We start from the raw sequence: 21,637 nt of genomic DNA on the forward strand, positions 1-21,637 counted from the left end.
CTGAGCGCACACTGCAGGAGCACAGCAGCATCGCGTCCCATCCACTCCCATCCCATCCCCGGTTTTGCCCCTATAGGAGCAGTGAGATCACCTCTCAGGTGCTGCTTTATATACTGAGCTGAAGGCGCAGACCCTCCTTCATAGAGCAGCGCATGGACCAGGCTCTAGGACAGCTGGAACAAATTACCTTTCCTCTCTGAAACGACAGCAGGGCACCGGAGTGACGCTGAGGGCTGCAAGCCTAAGCAATTAGCTCTCCCACGATGAGGCTTTTGTGGTTGAGGGAGAAGTGAAAGGGAAAATATGATGGGAAGATTTTGGAGTCGCTCTGCAAAGGCTTCAGCACTGCAGCTTTGAGGACGCCCATTTGCACTGCTTTTGGGGTGGGGGTGCTTTGGGGTGCAGAGATGGGGGTGCTTGGATCAGCTGCTGCACCGAAGGTCTGATGACAGAGACAAAGCGAGTTTCCGAGGATAAGCCAAGGATGCTTAGGAATTTAATTTGAAGGACGGATCTGGCTCTGAGTTACAAAAGATGTGTGCAATAGGCAATCCCTAATAAGAGCTTAAAACTAAAGGAGCAATAACACAGCTTGGAAAATCCCGGTTTTGTTCTGTTAAGTAGCATGACTCATATTGGAAGGTCTTTTCCTTCCCCATTCGGGATCCCGATTCACTTTCATGCATCCTCTACTTCTGCATGAGAAGAGCAGCAGATTTGTTCCTGGGTAAATGGTTTCCCCAAAGTCTGATGCTTTACTCTGTGCTCCCCCCAGACTGGGAGATAGAGCAGATTCACTGCCGTTCTCTGCTTCCTCAGCAGGCATTCAGTTCTGACAGTGCAGGAAACTTTTAGGACCAGGGTTAATAATTTGGGGGGGGAAGAAATCCTGATGAGCACTGGCAAGAAAATCTCTGTTTTATTTAGATTCTGGGAGCCCTCTTTGCAGCTGCTGCGTTATGGCAGCTGAAGCACGACAAGGGCTATTAGCAGCTCTTCCTTTCGGTGCATGCCAAGAAATAAATCCTTTCTTTTGGAGCCAAACACGTTCCAGGTCAAACACTCGCATGGTCCACATCAGCACGGCTCTGCTGGACCTGGATTCAATGCAATGCTGGTTGTAAAGCCGGGAGAATCCTTGAAAATAATTTGCAGGGGAGAAGCTTTTAAGAGGTGGCTCAGCTCCACTGCTTCCACAGCGAGCGGTTGGGTTTGGCAGTGGGGATGTTGGTTTTTACAATTAAAATGAATGGGAATGTACAGATGTGGTGCCAAATACCACTCAGAAGTGGTTTGCTGTACAGGGGCAGCTCCTGATGCTCCTGTTCCTACAAGAAAATGAAGCCAAGACAGCCTGGAGCCACTGCTCCCTGTTCCTTTGAGGTGTGCTGTGTGCCTTGCTCCCCTTGTGCTGAGAGCCAGGCAGAGCTGCAGCAAGAAGGAAGCTGTTCTGCATCAGATCCCTATAGGTGTCCCAACAGAATGTGGGAATATTCCTCAATGCAAGGAGCAGCTCTGGGCTCTGCCTCTCTGCGGTGCTGCTCTCCCTCTGTGCACCATCCCAGCCCTGGGCTGGGGACAAACTGGAGCTCCTGCAGCTCAGCAGCTCTGTGAGCCTCATCTGAAGGCTTTGGGCTGAGCTGGCACATTTCACCTCCAGAGAACATACTGGGAAGAGGACTGGAGGGTGAAGGGCAGAGCCAGATGCCAAGGGATGGGTTCAGGCAGGCAGGCTGAGCCTCCCTGTGCTGAGTCAGACCGGCTTGCCCAGACCATGGCCTGGCCTCTCCTTGCAGAGGCATCGCTGAACCCTGAGCCAGGGCTGCAGGAGTCGTCCCAGGGCTTTGCTGGGACCTTCAGCACTGACTCAGCAATAACCAGAAGAATCCAGGACCTCTTGTAAAAGCCAAAACCAGGCTGAAATTTGGAGCATAACAGATACCTGCGATAACAGAGCGCTGGGCTCCGGTGGGATGGGAGCAGTGTGCTTCCCAGCTGTGCCATTCCATGGAGAAGTAGAGGGGTGTTCTGCCCAGGGCAGCTTCAGACACCCCAGTGAATTCCTGCCTGGGTTCCCTTATCCCCATCCCCATTCCTGGCCCCGTCCCTGCTGCTGCCCAGCCTTGCCATCTGCACTATTTCACCCTGCAAATTAAAGGCAGAAGTGGACGTTAAGCAATTCTTTTTGACAGATCTCAGTTATATTTACAAAAATGCATCAAAACAGAGAAACCTCCCCCAGCTTCCTGTGCCCACAGCCATCAGCAGTGCCGGGACGGGGCTGAGCTGGGGTTGGGGACAAGGGTAGGTGACAGGGTGCAGTGACAGCGCTGGAACCAGTTTTGTCATCTCCTCCTTTGGATGCAGCCCCTCCTGCCCTGGGCTCAGTGTGCAGAGCCAGAATAGAATTTCCCTAAATAGGCAAAAAGGCAAAGGAAAATTTCTCTGTCTATACTCTTCATCATCTGACATTGGGATACAGAGAAGTCAGAAAGTCATCGAGTCCTTTGAGCGCTTTTTAAAAGGGAAAAACCTGGCGCTGCATCAGTTTCTCATCAAATATTCAAGGCTTGCAGACACCCAACGCTGGAAAACTGTTCAAAGGTGCTGGAGCACAGAGGTAGGATCCAGAGAGCTGCTTTAACACCAAGGCAGTGTCGGAGCAGTGCATGGTGCAGGAGCTGTGGTGCTGACAGTGATCCCCTGTTATCTTTTGCAGCTGCAAACACACCTTGCTCAGACCCCAGGAGCAGGAGCAGCCCCGCTGAGCCTGTGGGAACAGAGCAAAGTTTGGGGTTACAGAGGCAGTGCTGACCCTGGGCTGCTTCTGTAATTTCTTCCCTTCTTCCTTCATTGCATTCACCATGGATGTGCTGCTGCAGCACCGCACTCAGTCCTACACAAACAAGGTTGGGGTGAAACACTGATGGCTTTCTCTTAAAATCCAGATTGAAACTCTTTGAGATTTCAGTACGCATAACCAGACTGCTGGTGTGCATTAAGGCCCTGGGAGAAAGCATGCAGAGGAAGAAGCCCGAGGAGCTGTGCCAGCAGCAGGATGCTGAGCTCTGCAGCACGGAGCAGCACAGGGAAAGGGCTGCAGAGAGGGTGGCAGGCATTGCACAGCATTTGCAGGGGGTTATGCTTACATTTCCAAAAAAGACAAACTCTCTGCTGTCAGAGGGTGATGCAGGTGTGCTGCTGGAACAGCTGTGGCTGTGCTCAGAGCCCAGCCCCAGTGCAGAACACAGGGCTCTCCAAGTGCTCCACTCACCGCTCGATGATGCCGTTGTTGAACTGGAGGTCGCACGTTACTGACTTCATCTGCTCCAGCAGCTCCTGCATCCTGCACAGACACAGCCCAGCCCTTAGCAGGGACAGCTCAGCTGCCTCCATCCCCCAGAGGAGCACAGGAGATGCCCCCATTCCCTCTCCCTGAACTGGGACGGCACCTGGCAGCACCAGAGCATTGCCCAGGGCTGCACGCAGCTTCCCAGCCCCACACCAGCTCTGCAGTGCCAAACTGCCTCACGGACAAACTGTCCCCAATACTCACTGCACAGCCATCTCCTGGCGCGTTTGGCTTAGGGGAACAGGCAAAGGCACTGCAGGGACCAGGGCCAGGCTGTGCTTCTCTGGCACAACTGTCTGCAGAAACTTGTCCAAAGCCTGCAGAGATGGAGAGGATACAGCTCAAACACGAGCTGCTCGCGTGCATGCCCTCCGTGTTTACCCCAGGGTGACAAAACACTCAGGGCAATGACGCACACGTAGTCACACCCAGCTCACCCACTCCTCAGGATAAACAGAACAACCCAACCCAACCCACCAGCCCTGCTGCAGCATGTCAGGTAATCCATCACCACAACCAGAGGCGATGCTTCAGCCTTTCTGTGATGGCAGCTTCCTTATTGAGCACAAACCCACTCCCCAGCTCCAGTTTTGGAGCAAGAGTGGCACTGCCAGGGGTTCATCCAACCACTGCTTTGTTCAGTGGGGCAAAGCAAACTTCCAAACCTTTGAGCAAAAGGCCAGAAACTCCAAATATAACACCAACACCCTGCAAGCCCTGCACCCTGCAGCACCCACCAGCTGCAGGCAGTCCTGGCACTCGCTGGCCTCCACGCTGCAAGTGCTGATGTGGTTGCTGAGCCTCTTCAGGTGCTTCTTTATCTCACAGACCTTCCTGGGAAGGGCAACAAGAGCAAACGTCCTGGTCAATGTTGGTCAAACTGATATTTCTGTGGTTTAAATTCCGCTTTCTGCAAACTGTGCCGGATCCGAGTTAAAATCCCAAAGGAAAGCAAATGAGTCACAACGGTGTTGTAATTAGGGCTGCAGCTCTGCTATCCAAACAGCACTAATAGCAAACTAATTAATTAGGGAAAGTGCTGCTTTAAGTGGGATTCTGCTCAGGAGCATTGCTGCTGCCCACAGTGCAGTGCTGTCCCTGGGGCTGCTGCTGCTGCCAATGCTGGGTGCCTCGGGGTGAGGTGCACCAGGAATGACACAGTTGTATAAAAAAAACCCTTTGGTTTGCCCTTAAAATAAAAAGGGAAGAATATTTCAGGTGAATGGTCCACCTCTGCTCCCCAGGAAAACACCCACACCGCCACAAATGCTCAGGGATAAACTCAAAACAAGGCAATTACTGCTGGAGTGAAACTAATTTTAAAGAACCAGCCGTGACTCACAGTGCATTTTGCCTAAAGATGGAAAAACAGGCAAAAATACCCCAGGAAACAGCAGCTGCCCTCCCCTCCCCTGCTCTCTGCTCCTGTGCTCGAGCAATGCAGGGCAGCCTGCTCTGGGCTTTATTCCCCAAACACCACTTAACAGAAAGGCACTGCTAAGAAGTGGATCTCTTTGTCTCAATAGCAATATTTTCCTGATGGAACAACCATTCCCCGCTGCAAGGAGTGAGGCTGCAAGAAGGAAGCTGCATGTTTACATGGAATGGGGCTGTCCCCAAACTCTAAAGAGCGTGGCAGAGGGTGAGAGCAGACACTGGGAAGGTTTGCTCATGGTCAAGCCGAGCTGCTGCTCTAAGGACTCACTGCTACTTTATGAGTCCCTCAGCAGCAGTTCTACAGGCTCCATCCATTCACATCCTAATGTCAGATCCATGGCCCCATCCCCATTCCAACACCAGGTCAGCGGCCCCATCCACAGCCCAGTGTCAAAGCAATGTTTCCATCCCAACACCAGGTCGATGGTCCCATTCACACCCCAGCGTCAAATCAATGCCCCATCCCCATCCCAACACCACATCTCAATACCAGATCAATGGCTGCATCCCCATCCCAACACCAGGTCAACGACCCCATCCACAGCCCAGTGTCAAATCAATGGTCCCATCCCCATCCCAGCACCAGACTGATCAGGAATCACAGAATCCTTAGGATTGGAAGGGACCTTTAAAGGTCATCTAGTCCAACTCCCCAATCAATGGCCTCAACCACAGCCCTAAACCAGATCAATGGCCCCATCCCCATTCCAACACCAGGTCAATGGCCCCATCCACAGCCCAACATCCACAGCCCATCAATGGCCCAATCCACCTCCTAATATCAGACGGATGGCCCCATCCCAACACCGAATCAATGGCCCCAAAATCATGAGCTGGATCCATACCTCACCCTGCTGCCATGGAGGGCCAGAGCCTCCTGGTACTGCTGTGCACACTGCTCCTGGAAGATGAGCAGCACCTTCCTGGCTAAGTGCCCCAAATTCACCCTGAAAGAGGAAAAATGAACAGGAAAATGGGCATGGAAATGAACACTACTGGTTCCTCATGGAGCCACATGTCCATGTCCTTGTCCTTCCTCAGCCTGGATGAGCCACGGACATGCTGCATCCCACTGGGATGCCATAGCAATGCCAGTGTGGGGCTGGAAGGGTGGGGTGGTGCCACTCACTTGTCCAGTTTGTGTATCTGCTCCTCATTGTAGCCCAGTGCTGTGGGAGGAAAGATACAGGGCACCATCAGAGCAAGCTCTGCACCTCTAGGATTTGTAACCCAGTCACTGGGTGATCCTATAATGCAGGATACAAACAGGGGCTCTTCAGAGCAGCAGACCCCAGGGTTAATCTCACAGCACAGAAATATAAACCAGCAAAGGGAAATCATTTGTTCTCTTGCAGCTCAGTGCCCCAAACTCACCTGGACACGTCCTGGCCTTGTGGAACTGCTTGTAGATGAGCTGCATCTTCTCCAGACAGCACTCGATCTGCTGGATGCTGTGAGTTGTGTCCAGCAAGGAGGTGTGAGGCCAATGGGAGGGGGTGTGAGACTGAGGTTTCCTCCCCAACGTACACACCTCAACCCAAAATCAAACTGAAAACAGGCATGGGGATTTGGGTAGAGCATTTGGGTAGACCACTGCCTTTATATCCACAAACCTTTTGTCTTAGTATTTGCAAACCTACTGTCTTTGTGTCTACAAACTGCTGTCTTCATGTCGACAAACCCACTGTCTTTGTCCCTACGAACCTTTTGTCTTCGTGAGCTTGTTGCCCATGCTGCACCAGTTCGGACACCATCCCATCCAGGGCCCCTTGGAAGTCAAAGATGCTGTGGGAGCACTGCGAAAGCTCCTCTGCCACCTGCAGAGATCAATGGGAGGTGGGGGACAACAGGAGGTGAGGACGACTCTTTCCAGTGCTGCCCGCACCCATGGGTGCTCCTTCCTCCCTCCCCCCTGGTTGCTCACCCTCTGCAGCCGCATCTTCACTGCAGCCACGTCCTTCAGGGCTGGCAGTGCACTGCCCCCAGGAACGGCCTCGTATCTGCAGGAAGCCGAAACAGAACCATCTTGAATACCCAGGAGTGAAAACAAGCCATCACCCGAGCAAGGAGAACATATAGCAGTTCCATGGGGAAGCTCAGGGCACCCAATCGGAGCCACACGATGCAAAGCACTGGCTGCTATGAGTTCTCTTGGTTGCGTGCAATCTGTTCCCAAATTGTTCTCTTGTGAGCTGGCTCTGTGCCATTCAAGATGCTGCCACTTCCCGCAGCTGGTACGGGTGTGAGCTGCTGAAGCCAGCAGAAATGAGCCCAATCCAGACCCTGTTGGAAAGGATGGGTGAGCACCGCATCCAGAGGCAGCATCAGTGCCTTGGAACTACATGAATTCAACTGAAGTCAATGGGAAACATGTGTCTGCATCTTTTCAGATGAAATGGAAATTAAGAAGCTTCTTGAATTGAAAAGAGGAAAGGAAGGCAAGCCAGCAGCAAGGCACTTTGCACTGCAACAACAAAATAAAAAGCAGAGTAAGCGTGGGTTATTTTAGACATTGTGGGGTTGGTTCTGCCTGGGGCAGAGCATTGAGGTGGGTGCCAAACAGGGCAAGGATTGCCTCAGGCTCCTCGAGACAATGCTCCATTACTGGAGTCCCTCTGATGGACACAAAGGACACAAAGAGTATCGAGGACATAAAATGACATAAAAGGTACAAAAGACGTAAAATTATAAAGGACACAAAGGGCATCCCATTGCAGATGGTTTAGGAGGGCTGGGAGCACCCCAAGGCAGCTTTCCCACTCTGGGATTGTGGGCTGTAAGAGCCCCATGGAACCCCCTGCACTTACAGCCCACGGGTCTTCCCCTCCATCAGCTGCAGCCCAGAGAGCACCGCGTGCACCCCTCTCCTCTGCTCCAAAACCCTCGAGCACTCAGACCTCAGGTTGCCACTGTCAGGAGAAAAAGTGATTAGTGCATCATGTGCCCTCTATGCCATCAGCTTTAGGGCTCATGCGACTCAGGGAAAAGCAAGGAGTTGGGTGCAATAGGAAAGGAGGAGTGCTGGGTGTGAGGATGCTGCTCTGCAGGGAGCAAGGACGCAGCGCAAGGAGCTCCTGCCCAAAGGGAATGAGTGCAGTGGGGAAAATGCACAGTGATAATTAATCCTAATGAGGAAGATGATGATGACGTGTTCCCAGCACCTCCCAGACTGGAAAAAAATTGACTTGAAAGCAGCAAATTTGGGTAGGAATATCCTCAAACACCGAGTCCCCATTTGGGAACAGTCCCCTTCCAGCCTGACACGTCCATTCCACACACAGGGCTCCAACACCGCCTGCCACAGAACCCCCAAAAACTCAACACAACACTCCCACTGAAGCAGAGGGGCGCCCAGCACTCACATCACCCAGTGCAGCCCCCGCACTGTCAGCTCCTGGCACCGCCGCAGCTCCTGCGCGATCCGCAGCGCCTGGTGCACGGCGCCCACCGCGCTCTGCAAAGCAAAGGGATGGGGACGGCGGCTGTGTCCACTCTGCTGGGGCTTCCCCACGTCCTCCCTCCTCTGCCCACCTTGGCAGCGCTGCAGTCGGCCACCACGTCCACCTTGGAGACAAACTTGGGGAAGTCGAGAGCCGCTGGAAAGGTGGAGAGCGGTCAGAGCGCTTCAGGAGGGACATCCCAACAAATCCCAGAGCTGCTCAAGCACTGGAGCACTGCATTGCCCGAGGCTGAGGGCAGCTCTCCAAGGCTGGAACTGGATGACCTCTGAGGCCCCTTCCAACCCAAGCCGTTCCATGCATCTATGTTTTTGGAGAGGTGGGTGAAGGCATGAGCCGCCTGCAGAGCAGAGCATCGCACCCATGCTACAATCTTTGGGAGAAAATAAGCCTGCAGCCTCCTAACCCTGCTGCCCCTGAGCCCAGCAGGGTGGTGGTCATCAAAGCGAACCTTCCATGGTGCCCACCCCACGCCCTGGATGGGGAGCACTGCAATGCACCTCAGATGGAGTACTCACGGTCTCTGTATCTCAGGCCCACCACGTCCTCTGGCTGCTCAGCACAGCTCAGCAGGGTCAGAGGGTTGTGCTGGGCTGTTCTGCAGAAATTATGGGCTTGGAGGTTGGGGTCCAACTCGTATGGGTGGCCTTCAAAAAAATATTCTTGATGGTGAGGGACTATGTCCGTTTGTTTGAAGACAGCATCTAAAAACTTGCTGGTACTGAAATGGAAAAAACCACTCAGATTTCCACCTCTTGAACTGCAAATGTCCTCTTGTAGCAAAACAGCACCGAGGCCACGGAGGAGCTGAGCCCCCCAACCCACCCAGCCTCGCTGGGCACCCTCACGTGTTGTAGGAGTGGATGTAGATGCGGTGCGAGGACGCCTGCTGCAGGGAGAAGACGTCGACCACGATCCTGTGCAAAATGTCATTGGTTTCTGCAAAGAACTGATCGAAGCCCCAGCATTTCTCCTGGTCTGCTTCCAGGATGTTGGCCAGAATGGGGACGAGCTGATCCTTCAGCCCCCTGCAGCAGCAAGAGGAGGTGAGATGAACATCTGTATTGCTGCGATCGTACGCAGGGGACCCCATGGGGACACTCACACTGACAGCTGGCAAGTGAGGGGCAGCTCGTAGCTCCATTCAATGCTGCCATTCTCTTGTCGCTGCACGCCTGCAATGGCCCCGGGGGGCTTCTCAGTGGTGATCTTGTACCTGGGGTGCAGCAGGGAGGGATGGGGAAAGGCACAGCTTACAGCAAGAACGCAGAGCGGAGGGAGGGAACAGACCAAGAAAGAGTGAAAAAATTCCATGCCTCTCTGAATGCTGCCTTCTCTTTGAGGAGCTTCACCTCAGAGCCACGAGGATGAGCGTAAAGGGCAAACACAGTAAATGGAACACATGTCCTTCACTGTCATGTGCAGGCGTGGTCCTCACTCTGCAGGCAGCCTGGAGCTGCACTGCAAGCCTTGCAGGCTTGGATGGGATTATTACCTTATTTCAGGGCTATATGGCTATATTAACCTACCCCTAGGCTATATGGGATCATTAACTTACACCTAGGCTCTAAGGGATGCAGCTATAAGGGACACAGTACTGTCCTGCACCAGGTACCCACATAGTCTCCTTGTTCCTGCGGGGTCCCCCGAAAGGCACGAAGGGCAGCCGGCCAGTGGCAGCATGGTAGAAGGTGACACCGATGCTCCATAGGTCGACGGTGACCCCATATGCCTTCTGCTGTGGCTTCCGCAGGACAGCACGCTCATACATGTCGGGATGCTGCAGGACAGAGCAGAGCATCACTGCCCACTGAGCTCAACAGGGTGGCTTCAAAACTGCCCCTGATGGTGGAGGTGGCTTGATGTTGGACTGGATGATCTTAGCAGTCTTTCCAGCCTTAATGATTCTATGATTCTAAGCGCCACGTCCTCGACACCAAACAGTGCTTGTGATGCTATGAGCTGAGAGCTCACTGCAAAAAAACAGAGCCCCTCTGAAAGCGGCCCTGAGCATCACTGCTTCTCTCCATGCAGCGCCTCACTGTTGGATGGAGAGACGGATGCTGTCCACTTGCACACCTTGGGGCCACACTCACCAAGTACTCCTCTGTCCCATAGACAGACACAAACTTTTCATCGTCCTCCAGCTCCCGGGCGGCACCAAAGTCAGTCAGTTTGTAGATGCTCTGCCCGTCCTCCCCCACCAGGCGCATGATGTTGCCAGGTTTGATGTCCCGGTGCACAACACCGTTCTCACGGAGGTGGTTCATCCCTGCCACTGGAAACGAGTGGGGAACAGCCATTGTGTTTGTATGAATGAGAGAAGGACAGAGGTGGGGACAAACCCCGGGGGGGGGGGGGGGGGGGCTGCACATTAATGGGGATCACATTAGTAATTGGGACTTTGGGTAACGGGGAGGAGCAGGGAGCACGTGGGGTTGCATAGCTCTGAATTGTCAGCGGTGGGGGCAGAGCCCATTCCCAAAGCTGTTGGAAAGGGAAACCCTGTGGGCTTTCCCCAAAGCCAAACTCCCCAACCACCCAGCGGTGCCATTTCCAAGCACGCAGGTTAGCCCCAGTGCCCGATGTCCACCTCAATCCCAACGGCTCTGAGACAGAGATGCTGCTCACCCACACACTGCAGCACCACGAGGAACTCGGGCTCAGCCAAGCCAAAAGCGTTGGCAGGGTCCTCAAGGACGCTCAGCAGGCTGCCACTGGAGCAGTACTCCATCACCAGCACCTTCTGCTTGCTGCTGCCCTGTGGGGAGCAGGGCAAAGGCAGGGTGGCTGTACAGCCACCTTCCCATCCCCCCCAGAAAGACCAGTTGCCCATCATCAATGGGGCCTTGGGATTCTGCTTGGACACAGCAGTGTAGGAGGGAGGATCCCGGTCCCGCTTACTGTCTCCTCCACTGCAAATAACTTGACAATGTTTTTATGGTTCAGCTTCCGCAGCATCTCAAACTCCCGCATCTGCACTTCCTGTGGGCGCAGGTAGCTGGCTTTGTTGAAGACCTTGACAGCAACCAGCTCCCCTGATTTCTGGGCAAGGAGGGAAAAGAGGAAAAGGGAACGATGGCTCACCCCATCCCTAACAGCACCAATAGCCTCACTGCTGCTCTGGGTGCCAACAATACTCGAGCACAGCTTGCTTTCAGACAGGCAGCCTCGGCTTCCTGCATTGCAAAAGCAAACACTGCCACTCGCTCCGTTTGCTTCCTGCCCCTGCACCCACGTGCTCAGGGGACGCACGTTTCTGCAGTGCTGTCAGAGGTTTGCAGTGGGGTGGGGGCATCCAACTGCTGTGCTCTGCTGCTCCCAACTCACCTCTGCCCCGCGCTCACTGAACAAAGATCACAGAACAGCAGGGCTGTGAGTCTCCATCCCAGCGCTGGCGAGCGTTTGCATGAAGCATGCAAATGGCCGTAGTTGGGGGTTTACAGAACTTCAGGCATTCCCCCCCCCCTACCCTGATGCTGGGTGAGCAGCACTGCATAGTGCACAGCGCAGAGCTCGCCCCAAAACTAGTTTGTATCCCATAGAGCCACAGAGGGGAAAACAGAAATAAAGCCAAAGCAGCTCAGGTACTGACAGAGCAGGAGGGCACGGGGGTTTGGTTGCCCTGGGGTGGCCGTATGTCCGTCCCCCCCCCCCTCTCCTCACCTTGCTGCGGGCTTTGTAGACGCAGGCCGTGGCTCCTTGGCCCAGCAGGTCGTCTGTGCTCCAGAGGTAATTGGGGGTGCTCTGCATCGCCTGCACCGGGAGCACCGCCGTCACCGCTGCTCTCCCCTCTGCTGCCGGCAACGCATGGGAGAGCCGCAGGCACAGCACAGCCGCAGGGACGGCACAGCTGCAGGCACAGCACAACTGCCCTCCTCCTACCTGCACATGGGAGGCAACGACGCTGCTCTGTGCTCCGCCAAACCCCGCTGCTCGCTGGGACCTGTCGGGGCCGGCAGCACAACAACGGCGGATGCAACAAAGTACGGGAGGAGAGAGCTGCAAGGTGGAGAGAGGCACCTCCCCGCTGCAGAACAGAAACCCACGGGATTGCAAAACTCGCTCTGCAAGCATCGGCTGCGGCTGGAGGAGGAAATGCTTCAGCTTCCTGCTTGAGAAAAAAAATTCCCAGAGTTGCAGCCATCCACAGGCAGCTGGGACAGGGCTGGAAAGGGCCAACGGTGCTGGGCATGGCCAGCGTGCAACGCTGCATGGGGCAGGGAGCCAGGGGTAAGGGCTGAGGGTTTGAGCAGTGCTCTGCGTGGTCCCCTCTGTGCCATTCTGTGGAGTCACCGCTGTTCTTTGTGTCCTCAACACGGGGCACAGCATCGAGAGTTGGGATGTCAGCAGGCTGCAGCGCCGTGCTGCTTCGTGGGTGCTGCAGAGCTGTGATGGGGAAGCCTGCAGCCCTTGGGAGGAGATGGGTCACCCTGAGACCACAGGATATCAATTAACGTTCCCTGGGGGTGTCCCTGCAGACCCCAGCGCCGGCAACACTGCAGCTCCTATCACTGCAGGAGCCAAAGGCACAGAGCTGTAAGTCCTTCACACCCAGGTAAAACCGCCCCAAATAAAGCCCAAAACTGGCAAAGAGGAAGCAGGTGCAAACTGAGCAAAACCACTGTCTCCTTCCCCAGCCACAAACCCATCCCCCAGCATGAGCAGCACAGACCCAGCTCAGCACAGAGCAGAGGGCAGTGGGGACAATTTGGGGCATTCCCCAGCCGCTCCCAGCATTGCTCTCACCCTGGGTCAGAGCTCTGGGACTCCTCATGGCAGCAAAAAGTCACAGCACTGCTGTCCCCACGTGCACATAGATGTGGTCACACGGGAACAGAGGCCGGAGTTACAGTGTGGGACATCCCCAGAGCAAGGCAGGACACAGACCAGGCACAGCAGAGGGCTGGAGCTGGTGGGGGGGGGAGGGGGATGTGGGAGCAGGGTGGGACATGGGACAGGGTGAGATGCAGGGTGAGATGCACTGTACTCGGGGTCCTCTGCTGCTGCAGGGCCTGGCTCATGTTCCTGCTTGCTTCCTGCTGCTTTGCCTTGCTCAACCCCAGCAGCCCACACCCCCTTTATCAGGTATTCTTTTAGGATGTGTGTCTGGAGGAGCTCCCCTGGTGAAATGCAGCACACACTGCTATTCAGGTCTGCAGCACATGATGCATCCCAAAGTGGATGCAGTGCTCCACTGGTCTGCACGCAGAATGTGCACCTGAATCGTTTGCTAATTATTACTGAGCTCTATTTCTGCACCACGTCAAAGGCTGCCCTACAAACCCACCGGGGAGCTGCTGATGGGCAGCACACCTGCAAAGTGACACAGGGCCAAAGGCAGCAGAGCTCAGATCACATCACTGCCCCGCAGCAGGGAAAAGAAAGTGAAACAACGGCTCTGGGAGCAATAAAACCCCAAAGCAAGCATGAAGCAAAGCTTTCCTCCAACGTCCAACCCACACACGTCACTTTTAAGTGACAGATGAGTCGAGTTGGGCCGACGGTAGGAAATAACTGATGCTTTTATGACAGCCCAAAATTGCTTCCCCGTGGCAGCTCAGCACTGTGCACTGCTCACACCGGCTGATGGCAGCAGAGCCCCAGCAATGCATCCCAGCTGTGCTTTGCTTTGCTGCATGCAAACAGTGGGAGGGCTGCATGCCCCAACAGCGAGCACGGATGGGATCAGAGGGCTTTAAGGGATTACAGCATCCACCTCCAGGCCAGTGGGTTAATGCCCCAAACCTTCTGTTTGTGTCACCCCATTACCAGGCCATCACCCCGTTACTGTTTCCTACTGCATGTAATTTTAAAAAGCACCAACCAACGTGCAGCTGCATCCCCTGGAAATCAACGGGGAGTCTGTAGGGAGCTGCCTTTGCTGTTACATGGGGCTGGGCTGGCAGCCTTGCCGTGTCCCCAAGCACCAACCATAGGACTGGGGATGGAATGGTGCAGGAGGAGCTGCCCAGGGATGTGGGGACACAGCGTGGTCACCCCAGCACAGCTCGGTTATACATCAGCCCTCACTGTAAATAATTCATTCCTTGGATCCCAAACAAAGGGAATCCAATGTGACAAAGCCCTGACACACTTCCCTCACCCCGCTCTGAAAAACATACACTGAGATGGGGGGCAAACCCAGCAATAACAATAACGACCCAATCCATAATCCCAACCTCAAATCCTCTTTCCCAGACAGTTTGAGGCCCATCCTCTCCAGGAAAACGATGAAGATTAAGCAATTTTAAACCAGGTCACTGCAAGGGAAACATGCGTGTGCCCTGCTGAAGCCTGCCGTCGCTGGATAGGTGTGTGCAGGAGCAGATGGACACACAGCCCAGCACTCAGGACAAGGCTGTGCTGTCTGCAGACACACGAGGATGATTCTTCTCTCCTTCCAACCCCTGCACCCATAGGCACACCCACAGCACCCACTCCGTACATCATTCATTGGCACCCATAGGTCAGCGTTTCCACCATACCCAAAACATTTATTTCTCCAAAACTATTGCTAATGACAATGAATACAGTTCGTAGCCCCAGTACGGATTTAACATTTCCAACACATATTACTCCTAAATACTGTACAATACTGTACCAAAAGGAAGAAAGAAAAAAAAAAAAAGGATGTACCTCCATATTGTACAGTTCTATATACAAAGTACAACTTTACACGGTTTAATATATACACCATATATATATTGGTGTAGAAGACATGAAACAATGGAAACTGTTGAAGCAAGAACATCCCATCCCACCAAACCACCGCTGTTAACAAAACCCAAAACCCCAACGCAGAGCCCATTGCAGGACTGAAGCTTTGGACCAACAGAATGCAGTTTCCAGACTTTGCAGTCAGATTTTCTACTCCAGTACAGTCGAACCATAACGTGGCTGCTGTTCAATGTGCATCGGAGGTGGTTTCAGTGTTGGCCCTGTTTTGGCTACATAGAGCTGGTCTGGTACAGAACCTGCTGCTCCAAGTATTGCTCCAGCAGTTTGGCACACGCACACGAGTCCAAGTCCATTGGACTTCATTTATTCAACCACAGGGCTGCGCCTGAAGAGAAAGGAAGGGTGAAGTCCACTTCAAGCATAAAGTTACTACAGTGCCTTTAAGTGAAGGATCCTCCTCTTGTTTCCATTGCAAACCGCTCAGTGTTTACCCTGTACCAAGCGTGGTACCTCAAGTATCAGCACAGCAGGGAGCTGCCCTCGCCTCTTTTTGGCCCATCTTCAAAGAACGACGCTTTCGTCTCTGACCACGTTATAGGAAGCACAAAAAGGAAAATATATATATATATATATAATCATCGTTTTTCAGGCCTTGAGTTGCGTTGGCTTCTCCAGGTCCACCCAAAGGCCCCAAGAACTGAGCCCTGCCCAGCACCGCTGTGGTCAAGTATTGGTTTCAAGTACCAGGAAATGGAGAGACAAGCAGGAATGGATCCAGGAGGGTTCTCAGCAGGTGATGTGTGAGCTCAGAGCCGAAGCTCAGCACGGCCCATCAGAGCTCAGCACCTCCAGCCGTGGCCCCGCGGCTGCCAGCAGAGCCCACAAAAAGGCTACGACTAAAAACCTCACAATAAATAAAGCCTTCGTTTGTTCATTCTGCCCCGGTAGTGATGGGATTGCCTAAAGGTTCCTATGGTTTTTTGTTTTGTTTCGTTTTTCCCCTTGCTGGTGGTTCATAGAGCAGTGAGGAAAGGCATCTGCTCATTGCAGAGCATCTCCACGAGGTCAGGGCCGGATCCTGCCAGGCACAGGGACCACAAGCTGCCCACCAGTCAAGGAGCCCCTCCAGCTGTCCCTATGGGCCTTTCTCCATCACCACAGCTGCCTGATGAGCAAACCACGCACTGTGAGAACCACCACCTGCCTCCAGGCTTCCCTCTGCATGCAGAGCATTCCAGTCCATCAGGTAAATGGATGCAAAGGGTCTGAAGTGCTACCTAGAGACACCGGGAAGAAAATCCCTCAAACGCTCAGCAAAACCCAAAGCACGCGCAGCTGAATTCAACTGAATCTGAGGTTCTGACACACAGGAGGAAAGAAATGAGGCAGCAAACTCCATCTGCACAGACCTCCATGGTCTCAATATTACTCCAGATAGGAACCGGAACAGATGGAATTTCTTGCCGAACTCTGAAGGGTTTGGATTCTGTAAATAAATTTATGAGAACTTGGTTACCTTAACCTACTTTTGAGCAAGAACAATCTTGCCTTAAAAAGAAAAGAACAAAAAAACAAATACAATTCAACAAAAACCCAAAAAATTCAACATATGAGGTATTCATCACAGGAAACCCAAAGACTCCTTTTCAACAGGTATCAAAATACATACATATATAACACGGATTTTTTTTTTTTTTCTGCTGTCACAGTGCACTCTAATTATTTAATCACTTTCATTGCAAGAAAATAGCCAGTACAGATCAAGTGAGAGAGCTGGTTCACGTCCCACTGAAGAACATGGGCCATGTTCTTCTCTGACATGAAGAACACGTACAAGAGATAACTGAGAGCCTTTGGATTGCCTCAGAGAGGCAGAAATTTAGCAACCATGAAAGCACACTGCTCAGTTCCCAACAAGGGAAATAAAACATGAGAGGTTACAGCTTCCCAAACTATTAAGACTGCTCACCTAAAACCCTATTTTAAAAGTTTTGCTTTGGATTACTCGAATCCAACATCTGATGAACAAGAAGCCTTTGTTCATACAAAGCACTATCAAACAGACATACGTTATTCCAGTTATCAAACACTGCTTGTCTTTATATCCGACACCATACATTACATAAAAGTCATGAAAGAATTTCCATGGAAGAGCAAATATTTCTTCTGAACACGAAGATAGGAAGTCAGGGCGACTCCTCCCCAGGCAAACCACCGTGCCTTCCTCACCCACACCATCCCCTCCTGCACCAGACGCCCGCTGCCTCTGCAGGACGGTGTGGACACCTCCAGTTTTCCTTCCCCACCTCCCCAGTGCCCCATGGCAGTAAACCACGATGGCAACGATGCTCAGCCTGGGATGCTCACGGAGCGAAGCAGCTAAGCGACGGATTTCCTGCTCGAGTTCCCCCCATATCTGTGCGTTTCCTGCTGGCTGGACGAGCCCAGGCCACGCAGAAGAGGAGAAGTTCTTCAGTCTGCCATATTGCTTGCTGTAGGTTTAAGTGTCGATCACAGTGCACACCAAAATTCCAGTTGAGTTGCTCGGTATACAGTTTATCCTGCTAATCATGTTCCTCTTGGAGTAGGATTGTCCCAGAGCTGTGGATGCTAGAGATAAGCACAGTAATTCATATACAGACAGAGTCACCTGAAGTCTTTATCTCTCAATTTCCACTCATTCAGACCTCAGAGACAGAAAAGAGCATCTCCTCCAGATGTGCTGTGCGTGGCTGGACACTTGTTCCTAGAAACATGAATGCTAGGCATAAAAATATAAAGAAAATAAGGCATTACAAATGAGTCAAAGTAAATTTCACAGAGATCCTGCTCTTGACACAGAGTAATCGGTCGTACGCGACCAAACAAAACAAAAGCAAAAATTCCCTACGTAAAGTAAATGCCAGAAAGTTCTGCCTGAGCAAAAAAATTGCGAGTTCAGTTCTTATTCCCCAAAAGACCAAGTGATTCCTTGGTGGTAGAAGTCCATCAGAACCTGAGAGCAATGTTGGCTGGTCGCTGGGGGATCCCTCCCGCAGGGCGTAATACAGCTGTATGACTTCTGTACAGGTGGGGATGGACACAGTGAAACGCCTTCACTTCTCCGAGTAACATCCTTCAATCCGAGACAAAGTACATTTAAGAAACCATTCTTTATGAAGTTCTGCTTGTTTCTTTCTTTCTTTAATTGCTAAGTGCCAATCGTCAGGACAATGCAGTCACAAGGAAGCTAAGTGGGAGAAGCCTATAGATTTAAAACCAGAAGATAAAATGGAAGAGGGAAACAACTTCTCTTATCCTGCCCTTGCCTGCATTTACTTGATGAAAACATCAGATGTGCAGCTACTTTTTAAATCCCAGAAAAGCCTGGGAACAACGCAGAGTGAGGGTCAGTCCATCTCCTCTCTCGCAGGACCACGAGCTCCTCCTCACTGCTGTGAGTGGCACACGTGCCTTCCTTAGTAAAAATTAAATAAGTGTTAATTAGCATCATGGACAATTCTCAGCAGAGCACAAACAGCTCATGCAGCCCGCCGACGGCTGAAGCATTTGCTGCCTGCCCTATAAATACATGTACTAAAAGTTCATTCCAATGTCCAGAGTCCTCCAGAGGCAGCCATCCAACACGAGCACTCCAGGATCTGCATGCTGCCATGGCACCGTCCCACGCAGTGCTGCTCTATGAGAGCAGACCCCAGGGCAGCTCACCCTGAAGTGAGGAATGGAGGAATGGGGGGGAGGGGGGAGGGAAGATACAGAGCTTGAGAACTTGTGGTCGAAGTTTTACAGTGCTTGTCACTGGGATTTCTGTTAAGGATCCATCCTGATACACGACCAAAACAAGAACGTGTGCATTACAAAGTGGGACCCCATGAGAGGATGCTGCATTTCTGAAGTTTGCTTGTTTTTTACATTCAGTCTCCCCATCCCACACGCCACATCGCAGCCCATGGGCTAAAAGTACACTGCAAAACAATGAAGCTGTTTTTAGACATGGGAGAGCCAAGGAGAAAAACAGCCAGATTGTCCATAAGCAACAACTGGGCCCTTTGTTACGCTCCTAGACCCCAGGAACATATCTGTTCATATCTGCACATACACACATCACGTATCATTCCACAAAACCTACGAGTATCCCAGAGGAAACTATTTTTCATGATGTGTCATCGAAAGGATGAGGCTGGATGACCAAAAGCCCTGCGGGGAGGAACGGGGCAGCAAACAAACAAAACCCAGGGATGGCATGGAAGTCCAGACAGACCCTTAACCACAGTGGCACCAGCGGGCGACGTCGTAACAATGCACAAGAAGGAGCCCATCCAAGCTCCACAAAACGAGTGGCACCAAAACATGCAATAGACTAAAACCTACCCTACTGTTCCCCTGCCATAGACGAAACACGGAATTATATATAAAGTCACTACATCAGTACTCAAAACATGACACTGCCAAATATTCCCTCCAGCAGCCAAACGCTTGGAGCAAGGCGTCAGTGAGAAACCAAGATCCAACTCAGTGCTGTTTTGTTTTCCTCCTCAGCTTCACAGTGACCTGATATTGGATTTCCCATGCGTGGCACGAAGGGCTTCACCTTACGGACACCACCAGGATGAGGCTGTTAGCACTGAGTCTGCTCCCAGCAGGAGGGAGCAGTTCACCACAAACCTTCAGCACAAGTTCAGGATTCAATTAAATAGGAATTCTAACGTCTTTAGCACAGTCTCTTCATCTCAAACAACACGGCTGGACCCACAGAGCAGCATCGAGTTTATCAGACAGTACAGGACTTGTCAGCAGGCTGCTGAGATGCAGAGGAGGCAACGCCAGGGCTTGTGGTGTTGGTTTTGGGGAAAACTGCAGGCTTTGGCCGCGTTGCGGGGGGTTTGACCTGCGTGGCCATTTTGACTGACTTCACTGGCCTGAAGGTGCAGGGGATGTCGCCGGCCGTGCTGGCGCTGCGCTGGAAGGCTGGCTCAGTGTCCTTGAGGATCTGGGTGTGCAGGGGGCTGGAAGGCTCGGATGTGGGAGCCACCACTGGGGATGTTTTCAAAGGCTCCAGAGTATCGAGGACGACATCTGGTGTGTGCTTGACGCTGCTCTGCCTTTCCAGCTCCCGCAGCTCGTTCAGAGCGGAGTTCATCGTAGCTTCAATGTCCTGCAAACACAAAAGAGAAATGAAATGGAGTAAGTCAGACACGTAAATAAGTAGGGAGAATTCAGTGCTGGAGAACTACATGCTCCCCTTCATTCTGTAAACATCAGCGCTCAGATCATCTTGGCAGGTCAACTGGAAGGTCATCTTCAAGTGTCAAAGTGAGCCCCAAGACAAACATATCCCACATAAAGTTATGCACTGAGTAATATTTCTCACCATTGGGGAGTAAACTGTAATTGCTAACACGACTTCAGTCCTTTGCAGATCCCAACGTCTCCAGCTGCTGCTTAGCCATCAGAGATGACTACAATCCCAAAATGCAGCAGCGAACACAAAAGCACGTGGTGCAACGGGGCCATTCTTGTGGGAGATTTAGGAGAGGAAATATGCAAAAGAAAGGAAGAGGCTGAAGATTCCGACACTGAATGCTGAACTCTGAACGAGGTGCTATGAGATATGGTTTAGTAGCTTAGTGGGTAGCAATGGTGATAGGAGGACGGTTGGACTAGATGATCCTGTAGGTCCTTTCCAACCTTGTGATTCTATGATGTGCTGTTGCTGCCTTGCTGGCTTTCCTGCTGCCCATGTGGTCTTACCTTCCCATAACACTATTAGGACTCAAAACTTCAACGTTTCCAAAAAACAGAGAAGGTATCAGAAATGCAGAAGTTCCAGCTGTCACCCCATCATTCTATCGAGCGTTACAGTTATTGACACGAACATCAGAAGAATTCTGATATGAACAACAGTGGCTGCTTTGTTCCCAGCTGTGTCAGGACCTCCACATCACACAGAGCTCAGAGCAGAGGGGCTCAGCCACCCTGTGCTGCACAGGCTGGAGTGGGGAAGGTACATCAGTCCGAGAACAGTGGAAGAAACCAGAGACAGCAATCTGATCCCTCCAAGTCTGTCTCGAGGCCAGGCAGATTTTGCTTAGGAAGTCAGGGGAAAACATGGAAAATGTGGGATGGTTATTAAATGGCGTTTGAACAGATATTGTAGGGCTCAGAGAAATGCCTTTCACACAGCTCCCCCTCTCCTCTCTTTTCCTTTTTTCTTCTCCCACCCCAGACTTCTGCAGTGAAAACAATGGACTTAATATTCAGAAGGAAGGGACAGAATGACTTCAGTTGGAGCTTAATTGAAAAAAACAAAGAAACTGATTTATATCAACCAAAGCCCTGGAAGGACGATGAATTACGAAGACTCGACCTGTGTATTATTACTCCACTGGAACAAACGGGCTAAAGGGCAAAACACAGATTTTTATTCAGACCTTATTTATGACTTGACGCTGCCGACTTGTGAATAAGAACACAGTTTAAATTTTCCACCACTCTTCCCCTCCTCTTCAGAAACCCACAGACTTCTGCACCGAAAGAGGCCAAGAAGTCAGGTCTCCAGAGCTGCCTGTAACCTGAGACCCAGGCATTCCTCAGCTTTAGACAGATGCATCACATACTGAAAGCAGTTGGTACAGGCAGGCATGCGTGTGCGGGCACATCCAACAGTTGGGAAAGGGAAGATCCTACCAGGAACACAGGAATCTGCAAC

The 21,637-nt window shown here is 52.1% G+C and overlaps 2 protein-coding genes across 7 annotated transcripts in view; both read right to left on the bottom strand.

Moving 5' to 3' along the window:
• Positions 1–2,179: 2,179 nt before the first annotated feature.
• On the bottom strand, positions 2,180–12,320 carry IKBKE (inhibitor of nuclear factor kappa B kinase subunit epsilon). Its single transcript, XM_042884423.1, has 21 exons — positions 12,133–12,320; positions 11,914–12,003; positions 11,152–11,292; positions 10,879–11,008; positions 10,344–10,525; positions 9,867–10,027; positions 9,353–9,463; positions 9,096–9,275; positions 8,766–8,968; positions 8,321–8,385; positions 8,152–8,243; positions 7,597–7,698; positions 6,714–6,789; positions 6,494–6,606; positions 6,164–6,240; positions 5,919–5,958; positions 5,635–5,736; positions 4,090–4,186; positions 3,557–3,669; positions 3,275–3,346; positions 2,180–2,770 (listed from the first exon to the last, which is right to left on the bottom strand). The coding sequence occupies exons 2-21, from the start codon at positions 11,998–12,000 to the stop codon at positions 2,737–2,739; spliced, it is 2,178 nt and encodes a 725-aa protein (XP_042740357.1). The 5' UTR covers positions 12,001–12,003; positions 12,133–12,320; the 3' UTR covers positions 2,180–2,736.
• A 2,403-nt stretch (positions 12,321–14,723) lies between these two features.
• SRGAP2 (SLIT-ROBO Rho GTPase activating protein 2) overlaps positions 14,724–21,637 on the bottom strand; it is an 84,439-nt gene continuing 77,525 nt past the window's right edge. For all 6 annotated transcript variants that reach the window (XM_042884051.1, XM_042884052.1, XM_042884050.1 and 3 more), the window contains one exon: positions 14,724–20,083. In XM_042884051.1, the coding sequence (XP_042739985.1) occupies positions 19,700–20,083 (384 nt within the window). In that variant the 3' untranslated portion in view covers positions 14,724–19,699. The remainder of the gene's footprint in view (positions 20,084–21,637) is intronic.

The sequence above is a fragment of the Lagopus leucura genome, unplaced genomic scaffold (assembly GCF_019238085.1).
Source record: "Lagopus leucura isolate 7727_CA_CO unplaced genomic scaffold, USGS_WTPT01 Super-Scaffold_100043, whole genome shotgun sequence".
NCBI lineage: Eukaryota > Metazoa > Chordata > Aves > Galliformes > Phasianidae > Lagopus > Lagopus leucura.